Below are 20,550 nucleotides of genomic sequence, written 5' to 3'. Positions count from 1 at the left end.
CAGAGACCTGTTTTATAAAACAAATGATGTGCTGTAGTCAGTAGAAGTCATCAAAGAGATAATTGTAGCATTTAGTACAAAACTCACAAAATGCCAAGCTTCCAGTTGGCTTGAAAAAGTTGGTGAGCACTACACCAGTTTCACAGTATTCATGGTTTCAAATCCTGTTCAAGCCTGAATTTTTCTTCAGGCTTTTATTTCTTTCACTTTTGTCTACCGTAAAAGCTGTACACATTAAATCTCTGATGGGGATTATTTATTTTCAGGCCTCAAGAATGAGAGTTAACTAGAGAGAGGGGGAGTGGCACTTATTTGAAATCATGACTTTTGAACAAAACTTAAATTAGCTGAATTATTAAATGGACTTATTAGAGAGGGAGGCTTAATAGAGCTTTCATGGTATTCATTCCACCAAAGTATACTGCACACTCACAAAATGACAGGTCCCCCATGCACTTGTTTTTAGGATTTGTGGGGGGAGGGTAATAACAAATGTGTGGGAGGCTCCAAAATGAGCACCTCCCAGTTGGCTAAAATAGCTCAGTTGGTACTGAGCAGTCAACCAGTATTGCAGAAGTAATGGGTTTAAGACTGAATTTTTTCAGGCATAACTGTGATGGTCTTCTCTAGAGATTTTTAATTATTATTTTAAATAAAAAAAATTACTTTTAAATTTATTAAAGGTTTGATTTCCTATTTCCCCCTTTCTTGGATTCTCTATCATAAGTTAAAACAGTAGTCTGAAATGTCAGCCGCCCCCTGCGGGTTAGGGGGAGGAGACGGCTGACATTTCAGACTATTAAAACAGTGGAATGATAGTGAATCTGAAAACAAACAAAAAAGATGGAGGAAAAACATCAAACCATAATTATTATCAATAATGATATTACTATCCACTCACAGTTTTGTGTATGTGCAATATATTAATACCCTTTTACCCTGCAAGCAGACATCCTTTCATCTTTCTACATTGTAGATTTTTCTAGGAAGATCAAAGGGATCTCTGCTTCCAAGGTAATACCTTGAATACGTTGTGTTTTTTTTTTTTTTTTTTTCGGGGGGGGGGGGGGGGTAAAATTTTTCAAACCAGTTTATTTCTTTTCCTTTATGCAGTATTCATTACTGTAATCTGAGACAAAGGGAAATAAAAAGCAAACTGGTTTGAAAAATTTTTAAACCAGAAACATTTTGAACCACAACATATATATTGTCATAAATTACCAGTATACTTACATGTTCATAATCTTTCATTGTCTTTGTGACTTTTTCACTATCTTGGGACACTCCACCTAACAACACAAATAACATAAGTAAAATAAAGCATGTACTCTGATTGGTTAATTACCATTTTTTTAATTACCATTAATAGTCTATTTGCCCATGGGTGCATGTTCGAGAAAGATCATGTGCGCTCACATTAAGTTATACTCAAATACAATTCTGGTTTTGTGGCTTCGATTTTCAACTTTTTTAAGCCAAAATTGTTAGAAACATGTAGGTAAGCAACAAAAAGAGATCTTAAAATCTATCTGGAGATGGAAGACAACTGGATTAAACCTAATATGTTTTTAATTTTTAAGGACGGTGCCTACTTATAAAGAAGTATTTTTGCGTGGTTTGTGACTATGCAGGGAAAGCAGATCTTAGCAAGGGCTATTGAAATCCAAAAAGAAAATTGGGGGGTAAACACGCATTTTTTAGAGATAATGAAGCAAAAATAATTATTCTAAAAAAACAGTAAAATACAAAGCAATGTATGGCATTCTTTTTGTCAAATTGAAGCTTTATTATCTCTGAACAATGCATGGTTACCTCCAGTTTTCTTTTTGGATACCAAGAGCACTAGCTAAGTTCTGCTTTCTCCACATACTTTTAAACTTCACAAAAATATCCCTGTATTAGAAGGCACCACCCATGGGAAACCCAAGTATCTCCAGAAGTGCAGAATGGATGCACAGTAATAAAAGTAGGCACCATCCTTACTTGTAAATTCTTTGAAATGTAGGATTTATATTACACATCAGTACCTCAAATGAAAACAGAGTTTACATTATTCTATAAAACAAAAGGTAGATTGCATAGCATGGACAATTGAGTTATGGATGCACTTGAGAGGTTTGCTAAGCTTTCACAGATCCTAAAGTGGCTCAATATGATCTTTTATGCTTCTTTTATGCTTAGAAACCTCCTGCGTACATCCATAACTCAACAGTGCACACTGAGCAGTTTATGATTTGTTATGAGGCAATCCCGAGTGATTGACAAGGAGCATCCATTACTTAATAAACAGTTTCAGCACCTTAATCTATGATTCTTGTTTAGTTTCCAATGGTACATGTATTCATGTATATGTTGTGGTTCCAAACGTTTTTGGTTTAAAAATTTTTCAAACCAGTTTGATTATTATTTCCCTTTGTCACAGATTATGATAACAGATACTGCACAGGAAAGTAAAAATTAAACTGTTTTGAAACATTTTGCACCAAAAAATATTTAACTTGACTTGACTTACTGACTTAGTTCCTTATCTCCTCTGGGAGAATAGGGCCGTAAAAAAAAAAAAAAAATTAAACAACAACATTATACATGAGGCTATGTAGATGCAGTTGCAAAATAGTTTGAGTTCATAAACTGAACTAGCAGTCAAACTCATACCAAGGACTTTGTTCGATTCAGTTTAATTTCCAAACTCCATCAACCTGACAGTCCATACTGAGTTTGATTCAGTAGAAATTCCAAATTCAATCAATCAAACTCAATCAACCAATTGTCTGCAATTAGTTTGAATGCATTCAACTGATTTGGCAATAGAACTCACTTAAATTTTGCTGTTTGGTTACATTCAATTAACAAACTCAATTTTACTCAAACCATGGATTGAGTTTGATTGCGTTCAATTGAGTCCAATTAGCGAACATTCCATTGCCTACACCAGGAACCTTTGAAACGAGGATCCCAAATTTGAATTTTGATGGCTTCTTTGAGCAAAAAACCCAATGCCCCTTTGCAAAAACTTGCCATCATTTTAGGAGGGGGTTGCAGACAAAAATTGAAATGTCCCCACAGAGGAGCTGCCATACGAGATTGTGAAGACTTCGTTACTGGTAAATGGCAAGAGTGTCACCAGACAGCATAGAGAATGAATCAATAAAACGTCGTACTACTAGTACACCCCCTCGGTTCATTTATATAGTGAGAATCCTACACAGCTTATCTATAAAGTGCAAACTGTTGCACCTGTTGCTTCTTGCTAATGAGCAGCTGCAAAGCTGAAAGAATAGCAATTTTTTAGAAACAGTAACAACAATTACTCTTTTTGGGCCTTGATAATTATTATCAGGCAAGAACCAAACATAGGTGTATTTATCCCCAATTCGAAAACGCCGCGTTAATTTCTTATTTTTGCGCATGTTTCGCCTGAGTCTGACACATCCCTACTTCCTGTAAATAACTAAAACTGACATCCATGCAAGTGCATGACATAGCGCGCGAAGACAAATTAGAATCAGAACTATGTGGACATATGAATAACAAAACAGAACAGTCCAATGCGGCTCTTATTTGTAAGGCTAGATTCCTAAAAGTAGAGGTAAGAGAACTTTTCAAATGATCCACACCTGTAATCGCTGGTCTTAGAGTCAACCGTTCGGAGAATTCTGCAGAAGAATCTAACATGTCTCCCCCGGTACCCGCCGCCACAGCTGCCTTGAACTTGGCAAGATTTGTGCTAAAAAACGAATTCGATAATTAAAACAACCTTCATCCAAGCCGCAAATGAGGCTCATCAAAGGCTAGCAATATAAATAATAGATCAGTTTGGTGTTTTGATAGCCCAATGCGAGACCACACTGAGGTCAAATGATGAACAACAACTTGTCAAACAAAACGAAACACAATGTAAACTTCTTGTCCAAATTACCTCCTATCGAAATCCAGTGGAAGCGTAATATCATCCTCTGCTACGGAATCCATGGCTCTTCTGATGCAAGACCTTCACTAAACAGTGATCAAAACATAAAGAGTGACACAACGATCAACTGTATTTTACAAATCATTCCGCCATTTTTTTCCGCAAATGAGATGCTGAGCCAGCACGCCTGACCGCTGAAAACTTCCAGCCGCGAAAATCGTCACGGTCACGAACATTGCGAACACGACACGAACGCTAAAATTTCTCAGTCTGGACTGCTTACTGTCGTTGCAAAAGGAAAGAGAACATCAATAAAGATATAATTAGTTTAATGACCTTTCCCCCATTGGTCTCCTATAAGCTCAGTTTTAATTTAGAGCACAACAAGTAATCGGAAGTCGAAAGGTCTTAGGTTCGGCCCCGGGGTTCGGCTCCCGGATTGGACACTCGGATTTCCTTTTTCCGAGAATGCCTGTGTCACTCACTGAATAATACACCATTCCCACTAATAAATATGTAAAACACTAATAAATAAATATGCTAATATGTGAGAAAAAAAAAGTCCAGTATATTTGAACTCAGCGCAGCATTTTGTTTCCGGTTGTTTGTTTACTAATTGATCATGAGAGTGTTTTGAAAGGGTTTTTGAAATGTGTGATCTTGTTTATTTCTCATACAGACCTCTCACGCACTTCACAACTTTTCCTTTACTGTCTATTGATAACCAAACGACCAAAATACTGCATCGATTCTGACTGGTGCTTGTTTTTTACCAGGGCCTTTGAGACAGATTTCGGAAAATTTATTCAAGTAATTCAGTTGGCCTTTTTCTGGCACAGTTCTTTCCGCTAATGAAGTAGTTCTTTGTACCGTCATTTCCTTTTCACATGATCAACGAACCACGATTGAATCACTGTTTGAATACGTCACGAAAATAAGCCCAGCCATAACAACTACAAGTGACTTCAGCTTCACGTCCACATGCGGCGTTAACGTTCTACGCAAAATAACCCGCCAATGAAATTAATTACAGTTAGCGTGAGTTCCGGTCACGAAAGATTAGATTCCTTTGTATCAAATGAACAACAAGATAACGTTGGCGACCGTCAGTAAGACACGAACATTTCAGCCGAGGCACATCACAATTTCCTTAGCTGCGCCAAAGAAAGCCAAAAGATTTTTTTAGATAAACATAGGCGTTTAAAGTCTTTCAAACCTTAGTTTTGATTGATTTGACACGGTTCAGGAACGTCAGACTCCATTGGATTTACAACAGCAGTTCAAGAGAAGACCCCCTTCAAAACTTTCAACAATTTTTGGTAAAGCGTTGAACATTCATCGTACGGTACAATGTTTCTCAGGAGTGACAAGAGGAGGGTGAGTTCACTGAAATCTTTTGTTTTATTTCTCTGCCATAAAATCAAAGCAAAACGTGTTTTATAATAGTATCTGTACAGTCGTAATATTGTTTTTCCATGTTATCATTACTGATACTAGCCTGCAGTGCAGGCGTTTTTCATGGGCAAGCGCTGAATAATAAATTTAGTTCGCGTATTTGAAGGAGGCTGAGGGGGAGGGGGGGGGGGGGGGAGGGCAGGAAATGAGAGCGAAAAAAAAACGCCTGCCCGCAAACCCAGTGTAATCGCCAAACGCCCCTATTTATAGTTGCGGGTTGATCAGTGCATTTCCGGTTTCCGTTCATCACAGCAGTCATGTGCAGTCATGTCACGTACTTCGCGTGATCTAAGTTTCTACTTTGAAATCAAGCATAATAAAGTGAAAGTTGTCTCTCTCTCAAAATAAAAAGAATCATGAAAGAATAAAGCTACGGTGTGACGGTCAAATTAGTAAATTTAGTAAAGTTAATTTTCTGCGTTCGCTTTCAGAAGATTTACAAGTGTCACGCTGTGCGCCGCAAAGGTCAAATACAGAATATCAAGCACAGATCATTTCAAAGTTTTATTCGAGGCTATGCGAATACAAACCTTTACCCGGTCCAACTGAACAGTATACGAGTCGTCCCCAGTTATCACACAAAGCTGCTGGTCAACTGGTGTATCAATGGTTTTCAGCGATCGAAAAAACGGACAGTACTCCTCCGCTGAAGCAATGATAAACGGTTTTTTGCATCCTCAATATCTTTTTAGTCGGTATCCGTATTTTGTTAGTCCCATTGAAGTTGCTTCTTCATAGCACTTTTCAGCGGACAGACAAGGATCGCATCAGCACTTTTGCTCGATAAAATCAATTTAAATGCCCTTCAGTCGAACCAACAACGGAAAGGTAAGGCTTTTTCCAAAGGCGGTAGGAAAATCTCGCAATACATCTTGTCTCGACAACAGTGAAAAAATTATTTCTTTTTTTTCGGAGCTCAATTCAAGTGATATTCCAATTTCTGAAAGACACGGTTTCATTGAGCACAGTGCTAGTGGAGCTGGAATGAAATGACATGCGGACCGATCTGCCGTGGATTGTCAGGTATCAATCAATATGTGACCTACCGCACCAATCAGAGCCCCCGTCTATCCAGTGTACGGGTTTTGCAATCAAACAATGAGTGCGGGCAGGCGTATTTTTCCCTCCTCTCCCCCTCCCCCCTCCTTTATTTCTCAGCCAGTCGTCCTCTCCCTTAGGGTCACTTTTGACTCGCTCCAGCCCTCTCGCGCTTCCTCGCCCAAGATGACAGCATTCAGCGTTCCCGCTCCAAAAATACGCCTGCATTGCAGGCTATACTGATACACGTTTCCATTTTTTTACCGCAAGAGTACATATTGAAAGGGAACTTCTCGAGTTTTAGTTTGAGATGTTTGTCGTCTAGTTTGTGATAGTTTTGAAGGGTATTTTTGTCGTATAAATGGGGCACAAACTGAGAGTAATGTTTCATCATATGAACTCTAATCATCCATGACATTCTCGTGTGCTAGCGTCGTTTATTAATTCAGGGGCGGGCGTTACTGTAGAATAACTTTACTAGATTTCACATTGGGAACCCCTAAATATCAAACCTCTAATTCGTATCAATTAGGAGCTATTTTCGCCGTGTTATTTTGATCAGTTGATGAATGTCTATTGCGTGAAGACAGATCAACCTCAGTGAATGAGGTATCTGTTACAATATAAAACTGTATAAAACAAAGTCTTGTTATGATGACCGGAAAAGCGCATATGACGTGAAAATTCCAAGCAGGTGAAGATAGACGAGAATTCAGTGAATGTCGTTATCATCTTTTTGAACTGAGAAAATTTAGACACTAAACGGATTGTCAAACTTTAAACACAGTCGTTATCAGCAGTAAGCATGGCAGATTATCAGTAAGTCAGAAAACACCGGAAATACATAATAAATACCGAGATTGCTTTATATTAATCCCTACGACTTAGTCAGCTGATTAAAATTTCTATTTTGGTATATTTTGTTAATCTCAACCTTCTCCAAGAAATTCGAATATTCTTATTGATCATTTCGTTACAGTTGTTTTAAAACTCGGAATTAATTGATGATAAGATGAATTTTTTTTAGGACTGATGGTACCTTTTTGTCGCTGATTCGTTCCAAGGGTCAGTTTGATCGGCAGGTGCACGAAAACAGCGACACTGTTATTTCTCACTATTCCGGATGGGGCTCAAAAGGTTAATATGGCCTTTTTTCCGGCTAAATTTATAAGAGTATCGTATCATGTAAAAATAAGATATTTCGCTAACAGTCCGAATGAAGAAACCTATTCGCAAGCCAAACGACACCAGCTATAGAGTTTTTTTCATCTGCTGTCAGGTTGTTCAAGTTCCCTAGCCTGCGCAGCAGGTTTTGTGCCTTTTTTCGCCTTTTGACCGCGCAGAAATTGGAAAATCCTTAATAACAAGGACTGGAACCAGGTTTGTGAGCCTGCGAGAATGGGCACTGGCCCCACCAAACCCATGTTTGGCTCTGAAATCCTGGTTTATGTCCTTGTTATCTAAGGTCTTCCCAGAAATTGAGACGTTTTTTTCTCTCTTGAGCAACTGCCACGCGTTCAAACAGTGAAAACCGCACAACCCCCCGCACCCCCCTCCCCCCTTGAAACGCTTGTTCCCGAGAATTGTGTTATTTTACCGCCCTTCAATCGGGCCATCAGGAAGCTAAAACGAAGGCAAGCGATTTGACAGGGTTAAGACACCGCACAAATAAATGATGGTTATATAACGCTTGAAAAACACTAATACTTCTTTGAATTTCATCAGAAATCCCGGCGCTTGACAAACGTCAGTTGTTTCGTGCAGAGCGTGTTCAGTTTGATGACATCATCCCAACTCGTGCTGGTTCAATGTGAAGCTGCTGCCTTATTGGTTGAACTGACGACGGCTCCGCAGATTTTAGAGGTAATATAAATGGAGGTATAATTTATGTTTGGGAATGACTGTGATGTAACAGTTTTATGCCAAACAAATTGGGAAGCATTTACGTAACAAGTAGGGCGCAGTCTGCGCCCTCCTACCGAGCTCGTACCCATTTTGCGCGCGAAAGCAAAGAGTTTGATCAAAGTGAGTGCAAGCTACGGTAAGTGCCAAAGTTAAGGGAAACGAAGCCAAAATTTTTCCTTCCGACCCGCGATGACTTATTACTCCGTCCGATCAAAGGCTAAACTGAAATAATTACGCGAAGTTTGAATCGCGTGACAAAAATTCACTTTCAGACACGCCAAATAACTCGTGTTTCCTTTTTGTTGAGCCGCAAAGGTTGCATTGGAATGGATTGACCATTAAATTATTGACGGAGGGTGGGGCACGACATTTGTTAACTCAAGCTGAATCTTAATGCCTGTAAAATGCATTTTTTAATACTCCAACCATCAAAATTCACTGCGTATCGTCGTTTGCACCTACTCCCTTTCAGAACCTTAACATCCATTCTAGATTTTTAACTTTTTTAAACTTGTAATTATTGCTAATAAGTCAGTGGGCTAGAAAGTCTTTGTAGTGTAGGTACAGTATTACCTACACTACAAAGACTTTCTAGCCCACTGACTTAATAGCAATAACAACGAATTTTATATTTACTTATACTGACCGACTTTTGCAGAATTGCATGACTTGCGTTATAGGATACAATAATATCACTAAGACATAGGGTCCATAGGGAATTGGCCTTCTGTCAAGAGACTGTCAAATTTACATGTAAATGTAAGCTTTACCTTGAACTTTCTTTCTCATTTTTCTTTCCAGGCAGTTGAAAGATGTTATCTCAAGATCATATCTCGGAACGACATTGATGACACCTTAAGGAAAATTATTCTCGAAAGACTGAAAATAGTTCGGGAGAAAAGTGTTTCGACGCAATTTAAGAAACAACGAAAACCGCTCAAAATAATTGAAATATAGGGAGACCAAACGGTTTGGGAAAAGCAGCAACTCCAGCGAAACCTTATCCTTTGCTCTGTCATAAATCAGGGTAAATGGTGAAGGATAACTAAAAGTTTGTTACGAAACTCAAGTATGTTGGGTTGTGATAAAGTCTGCTCTTTCATCACATCAAACGTTCCAGAGTCAAACTCTTGGTACACGATTTTTCGGTTTCCGCATTTAAGCTGAGAAGAATTTCTTAGCAACACAGAAGTCAGGTTGAGTCTTAAGGCTGGTTTCCATATGATCGCAGATCGCAATAAGGTCTGCGATCGTCTGCGATCCTGCGATCGTGATCGCAGACGATCGCAGAAGATAGAACCATGTGCTATCTAAAGGCTGGTTTCCATATGATCGCGGATCGCAGATCGCAGATCGCAGATCGCAATAAGGTCTGCGATCATATGGAAACTACTTCTGCGATCGTCTGCGATCCTGCGATCGTGATCGCAGACGATCGCAGAAGATAGAACCATGTTCTATCTCCTGCGATCGTATGCGATCAATTGCGATTGTTTGCGATCTGCTATCTGCGATCTGCGATCCGCGATCACATGGAAACCAGCCTTTAGATAGAACATGGTTCTATCTTCTGCGATCACGATCGCAGGATCGCAGACGATCGCAGAAGTAGTTTCCATATGATCGCAGACGATCGCAGACCTTATTGCGATCTGCGATCATATGGAAACCAGCCTTTACAGACCCGATAAAACACGTGCTGCGAGTTTTTTGAACGGCTTCAAAAACATTCCTGAAAAAGCGTGTGTCAAGAGAGTTCATAACCATGATGCTTTTGTGAACGTTGGAATTAGCATACGAGAAAAACATTAAGAGGAGGTTTTATCGGGTTTTAAAGCCACTGCACGTGATGTTTTATCGACCATTTGTCAATGGGTCAATGGGCTTATGAATTATTAATGATTTTTTGAAGATTTATTAGCCTGCTCACGAAGCCCTGTTTTTTACCACGTGTTAAATTTTGACCACAAAACCCTTAAGCCATGAAATGACGTTCCTGAACTTTCAATTCTTTGGATTGAACACAACTGTGCAGCAAAGACATGGAAAATAATGCCCTCGAACAGTACTGTTGCTGTGAAGCTGTTTAATTTGCTATACAATGCATTTCTGACATTTAAATCTGACACCAAAGACATCATTCAAATGAAAGTTACAACGAAAGAATATAAATATTGATCTGTATATTGAGCAGCAGTTTACTGTAATTCTGTTAATTTTTAAATAGAATTTTTAGAAGAAATAGAATACACATTTTTGAAAATATGCATGTTTGGTAATTTGTATAATTAAATCAAAAAGTAAAAAGTTAATTCCACCAGAAACTGACAGAGAAGCTGAGTGAAAGAGACCTGACATAGTGCCAGTGATATGGCGGAATGTACAACATCTGTCCTTCCTTCAGAATACACTCCTGATAAACAGCTGATGAAAATTCAGGAAACTTGATAAGATCTGGCTCCTCGACATCCACCTGAAAAGATATGAGTAATGATAATCATAATAATAATAATAATAATAATAATAATAATAATAATAGTAATAATGTTATCCATAATATTCGCTTGAGATTTGCAATACTATTTACAAGGCTAAAAAGTTAAAAAGATATTAAAAACCAAACATTTTCAACTAATCTGAGGATGACTTGATTAGTCGAAAACGTTTGGTTTTTAATATCTTTTTAACTTTTTAGCCTTGTAAATAGTATTATAAATAATAATAATAATAATAATAATAATAATAATAATAATAATAATAATAATAAAAACTCTTCAATATATAGCACAGACTAGAGGACACAATGAGATGCTCAAGCCAGGAGCTTATATGGCACTGGTGGTCAGGCCAAGAAAACAAGTAGAATGTTATGAGATGTGCTGCTATGTTACTGTTGGAGTTAAATTATTATTCCAAAGTGAATAATGCCACAAAGCTTTTTCCCTCATTCAAGGGAAAGTTACACTTAGTTCATTTTTGAAGAGCTTGCATTGCTAGACAGTCTTGCTGAAAAGGTATGTGCCACTTTGAAAGATATGTTGTTTTTTTTTTCACGCAGTTTAGTCTGGGATAGGGAATAGAAATCAGAGAGTTTTGGTCTAGAATAGGGTATCATTGAGATAAAGTTACTTTGGAAAAGGTCCCCAGGAATAAAAATTAAGACTCAAGTCTAAAAATGGGATGGCAAAACGAGGCTGTATGTGCTCTAGTTTTGGGTAGGAGTTTCAGAGTCCTAGCTGCACACCCCCACCCAAAAATCCATTGAGTACACCTTCCCCCCTTGCCACCCCGCCCCCTTCCCATTGAGGGTCTCACACCTTTTGTTTTTTAGTCATTCTAAAGCTGTGAGTACACATAGCTGGTTATTTTCATTGCCATGGCATTGCCTTCCATAAAAGCTGGTTTAGCCACAGCCACTACAAAGACCCCTACAGGAAAATGTGACTAAATGTTAGGAGAAATTAGAGCAGCCATCAGCACCTATATAAGCTGACGTCCAGTAGTATTTCCTAACAGATTAATGTAAAATGGGTACATCTGCTGCCCGTTTGCCAGACCATTATCATTATCATCACCATTAACCCTGCAAGGGATCAGCATTTAAATGAAGAGGCAAGGAAACATTCCCGGTTATTTTGTGCTTGAGAGATCAGAACTAAATGCAAACAATCTGAGCCATTAGGCCCCGGTTGCAGTAATGTTTACCCTTTAAAAAGGATTTCATAGAAATATTACCTGGCTTGTGTTATTCAGCAAAGTAGATTTATGAGGATACAGCTTGTCTGATTCAGTCTTTGAATACAATCTCAAATACTTCTCTCCAACCACTTGAGCCAAGAGATTGTGGCATGGGTCATGATGCATCGGTGAAACCGTACCTCTGGGTCCAAACCAAGCATTAATTATCACATCATTATCACTGTCACCAAGACAACAGTAATCAGGAGTAATAATATCCTGTCGTAATTCTGGTATCTGATCAAACAACTGATGTTGAGCTAAATAAGCAATTTCCGAGTCCTGTCCACTTTCAATTGGATCAATGTAATTGGCAATAAAATCCCCTACTGTCATTAATTTTTGCGTCCAAGTATCATCTGTGTATCTCAATCCAAGTTCAACAGGTACAGTGCGGCAACCAGCAATGCTCTTAAGGTATTTTATGCTCCATTGATGAGTTGTTCTGGCAGGCCAGTGGTCCATCACTCCATCAAGAATAACTGGTTTATCTTTCTGTATGTAGTTCATTAGAAAGGCTTCTAGTGAAGGGCAATGGATATGACCAATTTCAGCTGCCTTTTCAATTGTGGGAATTCCAACCCTTTTTTGTCTTTTTATAGAACCATGTTTTGTGGATTCTTTTTTCCCATCTTCAATCCCAGTCGAAAAATTGTCACTCAACCTCCTTTTTCCAGAAGCCACTTTCGTTTCATCAAGATTCTTTTGGATTCCAGAATCACAAATATCAGAAATATCACTATCTGCTAGATTTTTGCTACTATAATCAACCTTTTTCTGAAATTCACTTGCAATCCTAGTTAAAATGTTGTCCAAGATTGGTGCCCCCAACAAAAGACCCATGTCACAGGCAGTCATGCCATCCATCACTCTTCCCAAACTGTGAAGACACAGAGCCTTGAATACACTGGCATATGAATATGTTTCTCTCCAAATTACATTGACGTCCCGCCAGTGACCTGTGTTACATTTCTCCCAACAGATGTCAATCACGGTTTGACAGTTTGACAGACAGCTGTCAAAGTTACATGAGAAGAAATGTTTCACTCCTGCATCCAGAAGGAAAAGCACTGGATTTCCACCCAAATCTGTCAGTTGGGAAAGATTGTGTTCAAGATTCAAATCAGCCGCTTTCTTCACCAAAGGAAGGAGTTCTTGGAGGATTAGAAGACCACTATTTTCAACTGAAAAGTCCGCCATTGGAACAAGGTTGCAGCCTCGCTTTGACGTCTACACTGATCAGCGGAAAATATAACAAATGGTCCCCAGTCCTCACAGAAACAAACGGTCAACATGGCGTCTTCATAACACACTGTTTTGTCGTCTTCTATTTCTTAACGACCTGGATGGCGCCAAAGAAACGCAGAAAGCACCCGAAGTATCATTCAAATGATCCACTTGGCTTACAAGACGAAATCGAAGCCTTGTTTGACAAGAAATTTGTTTTAAAATCAAGCGAGGAAACATGGGCTCAACTTCCGGATTCAGTCTGTATGTATATGGAACCACCCTTCGTTCTAGAAGACATGATCTCCATGAAGGACGAGCTGAACAGAAAGAAGAGCTTACTGAACGATATGGATATCGTGGAGTGGCATTCACACACCCGCAGAGCTCACAAAGCAGGACTTGTTGTGAAGCACCTTAGAGAGAAGCTACAGGTTGAAATGTGTACTCAAGCTTGGGCTAAATTCCACGAGATTCTCCACTCGTTCGATCTTGTTCCAGACAATGCACAGCAATCTGGCAAATTTCGCACAGTCCACCTGTGCGAAGCACCAGGAGCTTTTGTTGCATGCCTGAATCACCTTTTAAAAAGCAGTTACCAGGGTATGGAGTGGATGTGGTTGGCTAATACCTTGAATCCTTACTATGAAGGACATGACCTGAAAGCTATGCTGGACGATGACAGGTTTATTGCAGAAACCTTGTCGCATTGGCATTTTGGTGCGGATGGAACTGGAGACTTGATGAATCTGGCTAACTTGAAAGCCCTTCAACGTGACATGGCTTCAGTCCATTTGGTAAGCATGGAGGGTAGACCTGTGCCCTGTAAGATGGGTCTCCTTTGATCTCCAAAATCTTTCAGGAAGATCAGAAGGAACTCTGTTCACAGGGTAGTGCACTTGAAACTGGACCAATCTCAGTGATTGGTCTGATGGTGATGGGGAAAATATGGAGAGAAAAAAAAAACAGACCATGGGGATTCTGGTGTTTCTTTTCAACAGCTGGTACCTACTTCTTCAAAATCAGTTGTAATAAGAATTTTTGTTTTAGTTGAATTATCAAGAAAATCTTTTTCCCATTTTCAAGTGGTACAGTGTACAACCATTGCAAAAACGAGTTTGTTTGTTTGATAGATCAATGTTGAAGTGAAGAAGAAAAAACTAATGATACATTAGCTGCGGTTACCTTAGACCCTTTACCCATGGGAAAGTGAGACCTTACCTACGGGAAGTCTGTGTTTTGTGTGTAACCTCTATTCCCACAGTGAAACTGCCCATGGAAAATCGCTATGGATACATCAAAAAGAACAAAAGAATTACCCATGATGTTTCGCGAACCAAGTCGTAGGGTTTAGCAGTGGTTTATCTAACCACAAGAGTAGTTCAACCAATCGGGTGGAAGAAAATAGTAAATCCGTAAACCACAGCACATGCTGGGCACATTTTTGTGGTGTTGCGCTGATAAACAGATAAACTCAAAAGTAGCCCGAGACACTAGGAAGTTTTCTTTCGACCAGTGATCGAGAGCTCTGTTGTTTAAAAGCTCCTGAAACCAGTTCCGAGGACGAGGGAATACCCAAGCACGTCTTGGCCGGCCAGCAACTTGCAGGCGACGAGTTCTATAAAACAAATACAGCATCTGAAGAGATTGTAGAAATTGTAATCGCAGACGCCTTCTCCGCGTTCTTCTTAAACACGAAGTTTTGGATCGCTAAATCAACCGGGTATTGCCGTATAAGAAGCAGAAGAACGACCGCAAGCAAACCATACGTTTCGCGGTTTGCAATCTCCATGATGAATTAAATTTCATTGCCAGGTCAAAAGCTGACCTCGGGTAATTATTTGCAATGTAACCGGAGGATTAAACCTGACCGGAAACCCAAACCGATCCCAACCCAAGGCAATTACCCACAGGGCTACCTCGGGTAGAAGGCGAGTGTAACCGCAACTATTGTACATGTGTAGCTCAAATTATAGAGGCTTATGCCAAAGAGCTTTAATAATCATGATACAGGCTTTATCTTTCCTGCCCCTACATTGTGCACCAAATAATCACATGCTACAAGAGTTTTGCTTGGTGATCTGGGACAGATCTTGGGTTAAAGAAGTGGAGAAAGGGGATTCAAACAATTGACTGCCAAAGCGGAAATGTCTAGGAGGGATCTGGGTTCGATTTTATTCGTGGTTTAAATTTTATTTTCCATTGTTTCAAACTCATTATCAGACATTACCATAGCCAAGAACAACAGGAAGATAAAATTTAAATCAAGGATAAAATAATTTGAACCTCAACATGTGTCTGTAAGAAATTTGAAATTCAGGTCCTCAGAAAAGCAATTTGTATCATTCTTACTAGCTTTTCATGGTAGATGTACAGTTTTCTAAGTAGCTCTATTTTCCCCCAGGTGATCAATTACATAAACAAAACATTCTCCCATGTTTCCTTCAGTTATTACCCCTCACTTGTAATTACTTCCTATAAACTGTTTAAGTGTATTTTCTCATTACCTGTAGGTGACAGCTGATGGTAGTATAAATTGCGCCAATCAACCAGATGAGCAGGAAAGTCTTGTGGCGCAGCTTATATTTTGTGAGGCAGTGACTGCCATTAACCTACTCTCCACGGGGGGAAATTTTGTCTTCAAAATGTTTACTTCATTTGAACACCAGATGGTATGCCTGCTTTACCTTCTAACTTGCTTGTTTCAAGAAATTCAAGTTATTAAACCAGGTAAACATTCAAATAGATACATGCAGTTACACCATTTGCACTTATCTTGTTAAGTTTCTGTGGATTCAAATGACAGCTGTGCCTTTCAAGGGAACAAAATTCTTGTAGTCAAACAGTATTAAAGTGCATCAGACTTTACAGATCTGAGCCAGGTTGTTTGAAAGCCGATTAACACTAATCCATGATTAAAAGTTAACTGAGGTTTTCATCTCGCTCATTAAAAATGATTTTAAAGGCTCATTTTTAGCTAATGGAAAAGAAAAGTCTAAGGCAAAACTAAGGGACAAAAATCTTTTGGACAAATCCTTACAGATTAGTAAATATACTCAAATCGAAGTTCACGATAACCCAGGATTAGCTTAATCAGGCTTTGAAGACCAGTGCCCTGAAGACCAGTGGTTTGAGTCCTGGGGTAAATTGCATAAACCTTGATGTTGCGCACAAAATAATACTACATCAGATGTTGAAATAGGGATTTTAAGTGGTTAAAAAATTGAGATCATCATTTATGCCAGGTATTTGATTTAGTAGGTGTTATTTACTCATTCCTGGTTCCTGCCATGATGACATCATGTTATCTTAGAAAAGAAATCATGAATTACTAAGCATAAATTGAAAACTAAACAAAATCAGCGAAGAGAAAAACAGGGTCACGTGATATTCTCTGACTAAAATGATAGTCACATGTAAAAATTCAGGCACAAGCAAAGCAGAAAACCATCCTAAGATTCTACATGAGACAGTTATGTTCTCAGCCCTTCAATGAAATAAAATAACTATGATTTCCATGGTCTTTGTCATCATTTATGTAAACTATATGTTACCCTTTTTGTTGTAGGAACCAGCAAGTCAGGCAATTCAGAGATATATGTTGTGTGTCTTAATTTTATTGGAGGAGAAGAAATTCCTGTTGATGTTATGGAAAATCTGAGAAGAGAGTATGGTCCATTTCACCCCTCAGTGAGCCTGTTCCCTCTGTCGTCAATTCCACATATGTTTTTGGAGAGGTTAAAAGTTTGTGAGAAGTACTTTGCTGATCTTCAAATGGAAGCCATTGATCAGCACATTCAACAGTTTCATTTCATGAGCACGGCAGACAGAAAAACTCATGCTCAACTACGACAGCTTGTTGTCAAAAGCTTTGTGGAAAGATTCCCCTTGCAGCCAATCAAGGCAGAAGAGCGAATAGTGCCTGGTGTTAAGCTAGATGGAACACAACTGAGCTTCACCAGAGGATCCATGAATGATGTCCCACTTAGTGAAGCCTTTAATGGACGACATCAGATGGGAAGTTATAATCAAAGACAATTGAATGTTCACCAGGGCTGGCTGGAGAAAATCCAAGCTGATGAGCAGTTTAAGTTCTGTCCTACTCCATCTGCAAGTTTGCAAGGTCAGTTATGATGTATAGAGCTTGTTTAACAAACAATAATAATTATTAACAACATTTTATTGGTTAAGAAAGGGAAAAGTTAAAGCTTAACAAAACATGCTCTTTGAGTTGGTGTGGAGTGGTGTACCAACCTAAATTGAAACAATCCCAGGCATAAGAATTAATTATTACAACCAAGGTACTTGTAGTCTGTACAATGTAGATCTTATTAGGATTAAACAGCTCATACTACAGCTAACAGGTGTTGTATGCTGTGATATTGATGATTTGTCAATTTGGAATAAATTATTCTAATCTCCAAGTTGAGCTTTTGGTTGTTTGATCGATCAAGTCCTTGGAAAATTCTCAAAAAGGAAAGCAAGACACCAGCAGTACGGTAGAAATTCCTTTCTTATGGATCTTTTTGTCACACTGTTTTGGTCGAGCAAAAAGTTGTCCAATCTGTGAACCCTATCAATCTGACCATTAATTCTGATGGCAAATACATGTAGGTAACGGTATTAGTTTCAAAAGGAACTGTGATACTGACATTTCTAGCAAATTGTCAGCTCTTGATTCTCTTTGCAGTGGCCAAATTACCCTATCAAGTTAGCCAATAACATCAAATATTTGTTTTCCCTGGGATGAGAGACCATATTTCATGGCCTGTCATTAGTGATCTTAACACTTCAGAGTATTTCCCTGCACATGGTTGATAATATTTTGTTTTGTTTTTGTTGTAGGTCTTTCTCAAGCATCCAATGGTGTTTCACTCATTCCACTTTACCACAATCAAGTCCTTTGGCTTTCAGGTGAGACCTGTGCACCTGGAGTCCCAGCTGACTCCTGGAAACCCCAGACCGCAGCTCGGTTAGAAGCTGTTTTGAATTCTCGATTCTGCGCACCTTTATATATAAGCAAGTTGAGGGAAGCACGGCAACAGGCAACAATCCTAAGGAAAGAGAATTCTGACAACCTCAAGGCAATTTTGGACAAAGTTAGTCCATCAAATGTTGTTGGCATGTCAAGAGGTGGAGAGGCAGAAGTGAGAAATCTAGACAGTCTTGTTAACTTCACAGATATGGCAAAGAATGAGAACTTTGGAATAACACTTAATGTGAACAGCAGTCTTGATTACTTGCCTCACTATCTACAAGAAAGAGGTGCGCAGTTCAGTTCCATTTACGTCACTCCCTCAGGAGAACATGGAAGAACATTAGTTTCCATTAATCAGGACTCTTCATGTCAAATTGAAGACATTTCTCAGAACTTGAAAAGGCTAGCAGTCATCAGTGACGCACAGAGAATTAATCTTGTGTTTGCTGATGTAGGCAGCAGTGATGAGTTGAGCTCAAGAAGAGATATTTTGATGCTCTGCGTTGTTGCTCTAAAGCTGTTGGAAACAGGAGGGATGTTTGTCTGCCACATTTCTGAAACACTGACCAGGTTCACTGTGGGCATTTTGTATGTTTTACACCAAATGTTTGATGAATTAACGATTGTCAAACCAGCCATGTCCCAACTGTCTAGCCCACAGAGATTCTTGGTTTGCAAGGGATTTCAAAACGATGACCATTATTCATCATATCTGGCAAAAGTTCTTTGTCAGCTCGTAAAACTAGATGATGAAAACTTGCCAATGGATGTTGTCGAAATTGTACCCATGAAGCTTCTGTACAGTCAGAAGCTTTACTCTTTTGTTAAAAGGGCAAATGAACAGCTAGCTCATCTGGAGCTTCTGAACATTTTTCAGCTAGAAAGTCTTTTTCTCTGCCCTGAAAAAATGCCATCCAGTCAAGAGATTACCAAGCTCAGAGAGGAAGCCATGGCATACATGAAGTAATGACCCATATTTTTTTGGACCCCAAGAGCACTTAGTTCAAATCCCATTTGTATATAATACTTCAATAATTAAAATAATACTTCTGGTTTAAATTCCACCTTGTCTATAATAATTACTACTTTTTTATGGGTAGGGGAGTGGCATTTGTTTCAGAATTTTCTTGTCAACACGGGGGGAGGGAGGAGGACACTTTAACCAGTTTTTCTTATCCTGTTTTTCGCATGCACTGTGGGTCATTTTGTGCATTGATCCCCATTATTTTTTCCACAAGCCTAAATTTTCAATGTTTATCACAGCAAATGGCCATTATACAGAATAATAACTGTTGTCATGGCAAGAATTTAAGGATGAAAAACTAACAAAGGAAGTGCTATGAAAAATACTAAATGGCACTTCCCATTTGGAATTAAATTAGTACTCAAAATGTACAATGAATGCAAGTACTAATAATTAAACTGCTTTGGAGCATCCATTCTGTTATTCCAAAGCCATCACTTACGCACCAGTTGATCCAAGCCCTTTAATTGTCAAAATGTGTTACTATTAACATGGTTTGTCTACTTATAACTGTAGATAGTTCCTTTTTCAACCTCTCGGAGAATGTTGAGTGACGAATGTGAAGAAGTGGGAAAGAGAAAGGCCTTTTTTTTAGTTTCTGCACAACAACCATTGACATTATTTTGGAAGTGACCGTTTTTCTTTTTACCCGACAATCAATACTTACTGCCTTTGAAACTGTTTTTAATGTAATAGGTAATAAAAAAGGCCAGTTTGGATGGGATAACTTTGTTGTGTCTGACAAGCAGACAACAAGCATATGATACAACGTTTTGTGTAAATCAAACTCTCAACTTGCATATATTTTATTATGATGATTGTGGCATAAAAACACAATGTTCTGAGACTTTGAAACATTAAAAAACCAACAACAATTGTATGCATAGGGAATGTCAAATGATAAGAGTTGTATGCTACCACAAAAGAGTGGCATTCAACAATTGTAAGCAAATCTCGTACCATCCAAGTCGGCCTTGACAAGGGATAAGTACAACGGAACCCTGTTAACCCTTTAACCCCTAACATCAAAGAACAAATTCTACTATCTTGCCTCCATACTTTTCTCTTAAAAGTACTGTTTTGTAAGCTGTGGTTCCACTGTACAATGTAACAGTAGATGGTATTGGCCAGGTCCCCTTACCTTAAGACTGAGTGAAGTATAAAGCATGCAACAAATAATCAAATGTAAATGACAATACAATACAATATTTATTGTAAATAAATATATAAATAAATGGAAAAATTGCTGGCTTCTGGCAAGTTTTGAGAGGGTCG

At 38.7% G+C, this 20,550-nt stretch overlaps 4 protein-coding genes across 7 annotated transcripts in view; 2 read left to right on the top strand and 2 right to left on the bottom strand.

The window, feature by feature from the left end:
- Positions 1–4,144, bottom strand: part of LOC146479146 (uncharacterized) — a 59,052-nt gene extending 54,908 nt beyond the window's left edge. For 3 of the 4 annotated variants that reach the window (XM_085111381.1, XM_085111382.1, XM_085111384.1), the window contains exons 1-3: positions 3,920–4,143; positions 3,618–3,727; positions 1,234–1,289 (exon numbers count right to left, since the gene is read on the bottom strand). In XM_085111381.1, the coding sequence (XP_084967507.1) occupies positions 1,234–1,289; positions 3,618–3,727; positions 3,920–3,972 (219 nt within the window). In that variant the 5' untranslated portion in view covers positions 3,973–4,143. Of the gene's footprint in view, positions 1–1,233; positions 1,290–3,617; positions 3,728–3,919 lie in introns of all 4 variants that reach the window. The other variant, XM_085111385.1, reaches the window with a different exon arrangement.
- Positions 4,145–4,450: 306 nt separating this feature from the next.
- On the top strand, positions 4,451–9,377 carry LOC146479145 (uncharacterized). Its single transcript, XM_085111431.1, has 3 exons — positions 4,451–5,287; positions 8,129–8,266; positions 9,110–9,377. The coding sequence occupies exons 1-3, from the start codon at positions 5,261–5,263 to the stop codon at positions 9,263–9,265; spliced, it is 321 nt and encodes a 106-aa protein (XP_084967557.1). The 5' UTR covers positions 4,451–5,260; the 3' UTR covers positions 9,266–9,377.
- Positions 9,378–9,990: 613 nt separating this feature from the next.
- On the bottom strand, positions 9,991–13,292 carry LOC146479144 (lysine-specific demethylase 8-like). Its single transcript, XM_085111415.1, has 2 exons — positions 12,044–13,292; positions 9,991–10,781 (listed from the first exon to the last, which is right to left on the bottom strand). Exons 1-2 carry the CDS (start codon positions 13,244–13,246, stop codon positions 10,617–10,619), a joined length of 1,368 nt encoding a protein of 455 aa, XP_084967541.1. The 5' UTR covers positions 13,247–13,292; the 3' UTR covers positions 9,991–10,616.
- A 23-nt stretch (positions 13,293–13,315) lies between these two features.
- LOC146479143 (cap-specific mRNA (nucleoside-2'-O-)-methyltransferase 2-like) lies at positions 13,316–20,526 on the top strand. The gene is made up of 4 exons (XM_085111394.1): positions 13,316–14,070; positions 15,787–16,003; positions 16,842–17,396; positions 18,119–20,526. Exons 1-4 carry the CDS (start codon positions 13,393–13,395, stop codon positions 19,216–19,218), a joined length of 2,550 nt encoding a protein of 849 aa, XP_084967520.1. The 5' UTR covers positions 13,316–13,392; the 3' UTR covers positions 19,219–20,526.
- Positions 20,527–20,550: the final 24 nt, after the last annotated feature.

This window comes from Pavona decussata, unplaced genomic scaffold (assembly GCF_977016875.1).
Source record: "Pavona decussata unplaced genomic scaffold, jaPavDecu1.1 SCAFFOLD_61, whole genome shotgun sequence".
Classification (NCBI taxonomy): Eukaryota; Metazoa; Cnidaria; class Anthozoa; order Scleractinia; family Agariciidae; genus Pavona; species Pavona decussata.
Note: the sequence above shows the minus strand (reverse complement) of the source record. Positions and strands in the feature narration are given on the sequence as shown.

Excerpts from the sequence above, each read along its gene's own strand:
- LOC146479145 (XM_085111431.1), top strand. The coding sequence starts at position 5,261 with ATGTTTCTCAGGAGTGACAAGAGGAGG. Across the intron at positions 5,288-8,128 it reads TCAGGAGTGACAAGAGGAGG|AAATCCCGGCGCTTGACAAA; the intron begins GTGAGTTCACTG and ends GAATTTCATCAG. Across the intron at positions 8,267-9,109 it reads CGGCTCCGCAGATTTTAGAG|GCAGTTGAAAGATGTTATCT; the intron begins GTAATATAAATG and ends TTTTCTTTCCAG.
- LOC146479144 (XM_085111415.1), bottom strand. The coding sequence starts at position 13,246 with ATGGCGGACTTTTCAGTTGAAAATAGTGGTCTTCTAATCCTCCAAGAA. Across the intron at positions 10,782-12,043 it reads TGCTGAATAACACAAGCCAG|GTGGATGTCGAGGAGCCAGA; the intron begins GTAATATTTCTA and ends ATATCTTTTCAG.
- LOC146479143 (XM_085111394.1), top strand. The coding sequence starts at position 13,393 with ATGGCGCCAAAGAAACGCAGAAAGCACCCGAAGTATCATTCAAATGAT. Across the intron at positions 16,004-16,841 it reads AATTCAAGTTATTAAACCAG|GAACCAGCAAGTCAGGCAAT; the intron begins GTAAACATTCAA and ends TTTTTGTTGTAG. Across the intron at positions 17,397-18,118 it reads TCCATCTGCAAGTTTGCAAG|GTCTTTCTCAAGCATCCAAT; the intron begins GTCAGTTATGAT and ends TTTTTGTTGTAG.